The following is a 7,915-nucleotide window of genomic DNA, read 5'->3' as shown; positions in this document are numbered from 1 at the left end:
TTTTGAATGAATAAATTGCACATTATTGATTTGAAGGGCATGGTTTCAAATAGAATCTTGCTGTTATGATCGAAAACTACTAAAAACACCCACGCGGCAATGATATGAGGCACGCGCAGCATTCTACGACGTTCCGAAGAAATGCTCAATTTGGACGCGTATGTAGGTTTCGGTTTCTTATCGAAGCACATCTCTGTGCCGGCGATCCCGCCCCCCGTGTCTAAGACGCGCAACGTGCGTGCGCCGCCACTCATCGCGCGTAGAGAAGTCTACATAAGAAAGCTTCTGGACAGTCACATGAGGTCCGCCTTTTTGACATCGGTGCCAGAGTGAAGACACTCCTTCATGAGCAATGCGTGGCGGTGCACGCACGTTGCGCGCTTTAGACAGGGGGGGCGAGATTGCCCACGTGGAGATGCTCTCCGATAAGAAACCGAAAGCGAGATACGCGTCCAACTTGAGCATTTTTTCAGAACTCCCTAAAATACTTAGCGTGCCTCATGCCATTATAACATGGGTGTCTAGTCGTTCTCGATGATTCCGAGCAATGTTATCTTTGAAACCACCCCTTTAAAAAAAATATTTAACAATTTAAGTACTCGGAATTTATTAATTATCCCATTATATTCAGCTCTAGCAATTTTCTTTTGACAGACCGCTACGGCATCAGGCTTCTGTATTGTGCGATGCGTACTTTCTGCAGTCGAACTTTTGCCCGTTTTTTTTCTGGAAACACCCTATATGTCAGAACAAATATTTTATACGTTTGGGAACAGGACTCCGCCTCCATCAATTCTGGCGCATCAGGCAATAGTGACAACCACTGTAAAGTCAGAGCACATTAAGACATATATAGATGGATTATACATATGTAGTTTTTAGATACATAACTATATACACAATGGAGTCAATTATGCCTTTAGTACAACACATGCATATGATCCGTCCACTGCAAGAGGAATTTCTAATATTTAAAAGCCTGACGAATTCAAGTGAAACTATACCTCGTTTAGGCTTAGGTCCGAGCGTGGCGGATGTTATGAGCCGAAGGGCCAATCAAACAGCAAAAGAGGCACAAAGCCATGACGAGTTCTCTGCAGTTCATAGGACTATAGGACTAGCCGGTATTCGCCATCTCTCTGTGCGTGCTCCTCCACCGGCTAGTTCTATCAAGCGCAGAGAGCACGCTATGGCTTTGCGCTTTCTGCACTGTTTTATTGGTCCTCCGGCTCACAACATTGTGCGCGCTCGTACCTAAGGTGAAACGGAGTATATATGAACACCAAATGAATAGCACTGAAAGTATGAATATCCTAAATGATGAGAACCGTCTTCGTGAATGCGCAAAAAAAAAAAGAAATCGTGCAAAAGGAAAACGTACATACGAGTATTGCATGTAGCAAGCACATTGAGTGATGTCATCAGAATTCAGATACAAAAACTGGTCAAAAAGAAAAGGACGAAGAATATTACGAAATGAGATAGGAAATTAAACCGCATTTTCTAAATCTAAGAGTCATGCATATTCTGTTGCAGTCCTATGAGCAAAGCCTTAGTTTCCAGCTTGGTGTCTTAAATAGTTTCGAATATAGCTTTATTTCTCATCTAAAAATTATGCTGACCCCTCCTCATGACTCGGTTGCTCTTATACTTTCTTAACATTAGCAATATTCAAGATTGCTGCTCTTGAAAGACTTTAGTTATTTTATGAGTTCGTATGTTTATGGTCATGAGGAGGCCGACTTGAAAGGAACGTAAGTGACCCTACAGACAACCCAGAGACTCCAGGTGCATCACGTGATTAATGACTCTAAATTAATAAAGAAACACAAGGCTTCAAGTATTTTCTTTTTTTCGTGTACAAAAAAGAACTCTGGTCGCTTCCTCTAAGGTAAATTCACATTTTTTAGCTGTGTTTACGCGATGAGTAAGAGGCGGAAACATTTTGAACCATGCGAAACACACACTGCTCGCAAGTAAAACCTCTGCAGGTCTATCGCCAAATGAAATGAACACACATCGGAGGTCCAGTATTTCGTTTAAATCCCCTCCACAACTATGATGCACGTTGCTGTTTCAATCACATGTGATGTCTCTTCCGATGACTGTGTAAATTGCTATTAGCCGCAAACGCTGTACCGCAGGTCTCGCACCTGTACGGCTTTTCTCCTGTGTGAGTCCTCTCATGAACCGCCAAACTGGTTCTCTGAGTAAACGCCCTGCTGCACGTATTGCACTTGAACGGCTTCTCTCCGGTGTGAGTTCTAACGTGAGCCTTCAAGTTACCCTTCTGCGTGAACGTTTTCTCGCAGGCACCGCAACTGAAGGGCCTCTCTCCAGTGTGAGTCCTCTCGTGGATGACGACATCCGCTGCGGAAGCGCTTGAGTGAGGACAGAAGCGGCACGGGTGATTGTCCGGTTGTCGGTGCGTTGGCTGCTTGTGTGGGCCCGAATTGTTGGTCTGGGGAGAGGTGTCACCTCTGCGGCTGGCTCGGTCGAAGGTATCCACTTTGTCGCCATAGCCTGCTCCGATCCAGTCTGTTGGGATGACACGAGAGAGCAAGAAAGGTCGGCGCATTTTTAATTGTTCTGAACATGGTCCAGTATACCTACATTATGCCGGTGCGGCCTCCGTGGGCATTCGTTCATTTGAGATGTTAAAAAGGTTCATTCGCAAAGCTGGTAAATGTCTACAGGCGGTCGTTTAAGACTCGACTCTGGCAGCCCTATGGTGCGGCAGCTGTGGTGGCTTGCACGTTCTGCTAACCAAGTGCGGAAGGGAAGTCAAGCCGCCGCGGTCGCTGCTGCAGTGTTGGCGGTAACGTGTTACAAGTAACGTCGTTACCGGTGACGCCTTTCGTTTTTCAGTAACGTGGTAACGTAATCGTTACTTTTTCAAGACAGTTACGGGTACCGTAGTTGCGTTAGTTATTTCAAGTAACGGATAACGTAATTACGTTAGTCATTACATCTTCCGAAAACTTGAAAAACGATGTTAGCACAGAACGAGTGGCTTGGTAGGGATAATTAAACTTGAGGAAGAAAACGTGTTTGTCCCTCCCTTCTTGTTTTCTTCCTAAGTTTAATTTAAAAACGGACACATGTATTTTTTGCCAGTTTCCATACATCGCTTTACCTAAAGTCCAGGCGCAGCTGATGCTACAAGCTGATGGGAATTACCAGAAAGAGGGAAAAGGGAACCATCATGGTGTTCTGCGTGTTCCTGTACGTGTTCAATCTTCCAGGAACCAACCATAAACAGTCATGGCCCACTGACTTGTGATTTTGACGCTGGTTGATTTGTCCCATTAGCTCGTAGCGTCGGCTGCGTCTAGATTTAAGCTGAAACGTAGAACATGATTCAAGTAATTAATTATTGCACTCATTCTACATATTTTTCTAAAGTTTGCTTCTCTTTTTCCCACGCAGAAATTCCCACTTTAGAAAATCTCCAACGTCCGCTCCCGTCATCCCAGTGTTGAAAAACGCTGACACCAAAATAAAACACAAACGCTGTTACCGTCAATTGTTAATAGGGAGTTTTCGTAGATCGTCTTCGCCGTCCCGCAAGGCCCTCCGCAACCCGCTACGATAGCGGGAACTCCACAGTCAAGGCTATCGGCGCGCAGGCGCAGTAGCAACTTCTTCGTTGCGGAACGCTTAGCGGAGGGGTCAGCGCGGTCTACGAAAACTCCCTAATAAAAAGTAACGCAAAAGTAACGTGCGCTACTTTCTGTCGGTAACGGTAACGCGTTCCTTTATTTCACAAGTAGCTAATAACGTATCTTTCCTTTTCTACGGTAACGCCTACAACACTGCGGCTGCATAACGCTGCCAGTACGGAGCGCTGGGTGATAGGGTGTTGACATTCATAATGATCGTGACTGTGTATTAAGTAGCGCTGGAAGGGTCATTCACACACCCACAGATTATTATGTTACACAAAATAGCATTCAATAGGCTCGTAGAATAATCGTTGCGTAGCTTTGAAACTTGAAAAATCGCTAAGTTACACACCGAATATTTTACGAGCGATTTAAACAGGGAAAAACGCGGTTCTATATCGACAATGATGTGGACAGTTGCCAGTCTAAAGCTAAACTTCGGCGACACAAATAATGCTGGCAGAAAATATTCAATCATTTGAACATCGAAAATTTATTGGGCTATTTCATTCAATCAAAATCATTTATAGTGTTTTGACAGCCACTCGATCAATTGAAATTAAAAAAAGACTTTTCTTTAAATTAATAAAGTCAACACGGTACATTTTTCGGATATCAGTCAACAAATATGGTGTAGTAATTGAAACTTCGAGTGCTCGGACGGAATGTTCTTCCAGTAGAGCCCAGCTTGATTGTTTACTTTCACTTGAGTTGTCGTTTCTCAGTCTTTAAAATATAACTCCTTTATCTCTTCCCCCCCCCCCCCCCCCCCATTTCCTAAGAAAATAAACTTTGCAATGTGTTGTGGTGTACTTTTCTGCTCGGTGCAGGGCGCTAACCAAACCTTAAAGAACTTTCCACGTGGAAGGAACTTATGTACCACATCTGACTCCTTAGACTGAGGGGTCTCAAGCACGCGGCCCGCGACTTGCTGGGACGCGGCCCGCAGGCAACCGGCTACGTGTCCCGGTCCCAATGTCTAGAGCGCTAGAAATCGCATGCTCCATCTTGATCACATTTCGCCGATTCATTTTCACTCAAAATGTAGCCCTGCTCTTTTAACGTATTCACATAGTTTATGCTTATCTCTGTTCATTTGCCCTTTGCTTCTCTTCATATTTTGCTTGCCAGATTTTTGTAATGTACAATAATTCCGCGGCTAGGCTGCAAGCGCAAGCTGTTCGTTGAAGGATGCATTTCGTCGGCGCGACCAATCAGCAGGAGCAACTGGCAAAGATAAAGCTACGGGACTGGTTTCCAAATTTCCACACTATCTCTTTTAGCCACCTACGGCTCCTCCCCCTTCCCCAAGCCGGGTAGCGACTCGCCCCGTACAGGAGGCCAACATCTCTCCCGGCTTTGCCTTTCCTTCTCTGGACCTCACAACAAGAAGAAGAAGAAGCTCGGGATTCTCACCTTCAAAAAGCTATTACCATTAAAATACAAGTATTTGTTCGAGTGTTGCAGTAATAATCGTCTGGAAAACAACAACTGTCACATTAACTGATTGTTTTCCGAGACATCTTGAGCTTGATTAATTCCTGGGTGAATTGAGCAACGGGAACGAAGGTGTGCTTCTATTAAAAATGCCAGCATGTTTGCGGATCGGAGTCATTATATTCTTACCACATCAGGTCAAGGCCCAAAGTAGGCTTATAAGCAAATCAAATGTAAAGATGTCACTAACAAATCTTTGACACAAAAAAAAACATGAAGCACAAGGTCCCTCTCCTCCCTGGTCTTACGTTGGCCCTCGACTTTTCAGGGGTGGGATACCTGGCCCCCACACTCAAATGAGTTTGAGGCCACTGCCTTAGAGTTTCCACCTTCTTACACAAAACAGCATTCAATAGGCTCGTAAAATACTCGTTGTGTACCTTAGAAACTTAATAATGTGCGAAGGCACACAGCGATTATTTTACGAGCAATCTGAAACAGCGAAAAAAGATGTTTTAATTCGATATTCGAATGCACATTTGCCAGTCTAAAGCTAAAGCTAGGTGTGACAAATAATGTTTTGAGAAAATCTTCAAGTATTTGAAACAGCCAAACCTTTTTGGGTTATTTTATGCGTCAAACAGAATTTGTAGCATTTGTGAGAGCTACTCGATCAACCGGAACTAAAGGAAAAAATAGAAATTTGTGATATAAATAAGCAACTCAGCATGGTACATTTCTCTGATATCAAAAAAGATGTATCAATTGCAACTTGGAGTGCTCGAACTAAATGTTCCTTCAGTTGAGCCCAGCTTGTTTGTTTACTTTCACTATAGTTGTAGTACTCGGACGTTGGAATGTAACCCCTTTATCCCGCGGGAGGAAAACTTTGTGTACCACTTCAGACCCCTGACATTTTCCACCTTCTGGAAAACCAAGCTTACAAAAAGTTTTTCAATCCGTGTGGAACCAACCGTTCATGAACATGTGAGTGTGTGCTAAGAAGGTGCGAGGCTGGATGAGTGTTTTCCCGTGTGCGTCTTCGCATACCTGGTGTTGTTAGTTCTCTGGGCACCATAAGATTGGGGGCAGAAGTCGCACCGCCGTCCGTCCAACCCTGTGGGTCCATCTTGCATGGTTGCCGCTGGATTTCGGCCTTTTGGAAAGAGAGCTCCGCGGTCCTGTCCTCGCAGTCCGTTCTCTGCCATTTGTTGTCGAATGCTGCGTGGCCAATTTCTGTTGGGAGTGAAGGCAAAATTTTATTTAGTTGCTTTTTTTTTTATTTAGACTACACCAACAGAGAAGCCCAACCAGAACAAACTCCAAGAACAAGCTAACAGAGACACATCGTGCAGATAAAGTAGAGAAATTCAGGGGTTTACATTCGTATTGGGGTGTGAATCAAAAGGTAAAATAATCAAAGCACGAACAAACACGCGCATCATAACTGGATATTGAACATCCCGAAAAGGTCGATTGTAAAAAATGCAGAACAAAACTTAAATGCAATACTTCTCTATTAACCACGTACTACAAATGTTTCACTTCACCTTTAAACACTCGCTGAAGGATTACGTCGAAACAGCCTCACACAAATCGAGCAAGACACAACTGGATATGATCAAGGAGCATTGTTTAGTTACGTCGCTCCCGCTCTGTAGTGCTGAAAAAAGTCAGGCATGACGCAAAACTAACTGTACGGTATATCACCGCCATAGGTTTTGGGAATTACACGTCAACAAAACGGATACAGTGTGTCGGCGAACAAAGTTATGCAAGGAAAGAGAAATGTCGCAAGTAGTTGGCTGAGCTGTGGCCATTCCTTATTGGATCCGGCTAGTTGGTCCCATTAATCTGGGGAAGTCTAACCCCAAAGGTCTGGCACTGCCAAAGTTGAGCTGGGCTGGTGGCTGGCCTCGGTCTGCAAAGTTTAGAAGAATGAGTATTAATAACCAGTCGCCAACTCAAAGTTACTTTACCTGCCCTCAAATATCATCACATTGGATGAGTGAAACTAAAACTGAAGGTTACCAGTGCCTGGAACTAATCCAGTTGGCTATTCACTACTTAATTAAACTGCGCAGTAAATGATTACGAATTATGACGCAGAAACGAGAAAAAAAAGGCAACAAATGGGAAAACGCGCATTTGCAGTTCAGTTTAATAAGTAAAAAACTAAAGGCCACTTTCGAGATTAAACAGGGCATGGATGACAACACCATTTATCAGTAGGAGGGTACCTGCGAGACATTTCAATCTGAAGGACCCGAAAAAAATAAGTCCTATGGGACTACACCATTTCCAAGAGTGAATGTTTTGGCTAAATAACACTGACCATTTCGATTTCCACGAGAGATGTTTCATTGTATGTGCAGTGTCAAACCGCTAGCGAGGAGGAAAATGTGTGCCGGTTCCGTCTGTGCCGCATCCACGCGACTAATGCCACCATTTATAAAATGATATGCAGTGCAGATCAATCATTCAGGCTCGCATTCTGCCAAAAACTAACATAAGCGGGGCCCACTTGGGAAGAACGAGTTTTAGCTAAGATACTCAATTGGTTCACGTTCACGAGTTCCCCAAAAAACCGCATTGGTAAAAAGCATTTTAGATCATCCAGAAGTTGATCACAAAACGTTATAATTTGGTTAAGGGATCTCTAGTATCAATTGATCACCATTCAACACTATACTCCGTTCCACCTTCAGTCCGAGCGCAGTGGACGCCACGAGCTATCCCAGCCGATCCAGCGCCGGGAGAAAATCGCGTGACGTGCTGGTTGGGCGGAGCGACGCAGGGAGCTCAGGGTCACA

General features: G+C 44.2%; 1 protein-coding gene across 1 annotated transcript; it reads right to left on the bottom strand.

Moving 5' to 3' along the window:
• Nucleotides 1-930: 930 nt before the first annotated feature.
• LOC121834097 (zinc finger protein 27-like) lies at nt 931-7,020 on the bottom strand. Its single transcript, XM_042287847.1, has 3 exons — nt 6,972-7,020; nt 6,153-6,338; nt 931-2,538 (listed from the first exon to the last, which is right to left on the bottom strand). The coding sequence occupies exons 2-3, from the start codon at nt 6,229-6,231 to the stop codon at nt 2,081-2,083; spliced, it is 537 nt and encodes a 178-aa protein (XP_042143781.1). The 5' UTR covers nt 6,232-6,338; nt 6,972-7,020; the 3' UTR covers nt 931-2,080.
• Nucleotides 7,021-7,915: the final 895 nt, after the last annotated feature.

This window comes from Ixodes scapularis, unplaced genomic scaffold, assembly GCF_016920785.2.
Source record: "Ixodes scapularis isolate PalLabHiFi unplaced genomic scaffold, ASM1692078v2 ptg000494l_1__unscaffolded, whole genome shotgun sequence".
In the NCBI taxonomy this organism is placed as follows: domain Eukaryota; kingdom Metazoa; phylum Arthropoda; class Arachnida; order Ixodida; family Ixodidae; genus Ixodes; species Ixodes scapularis.
The sequence above is the reverse complement of the archived record's forward strand: the minus strand, read 5'-3'. Positions and strand labels throughout refer to the sequence as shown.

Coding starts and splice junctions, on each gene's coding strand:
- LOC121834097 (XM_042287847.1), bottom strand. CDS start 6,231: ATGGACCCACAGGGTTGGACGGACGGCGGTGCGACTTCTGCCCCCAAT. Junction 2,539..6,152: donor CAGAGAACTAACAACACCAG/GTATGCGAAGAC, acceptor TCATCCCAACAG/ACTGGATCGGAGCAGGCTAT.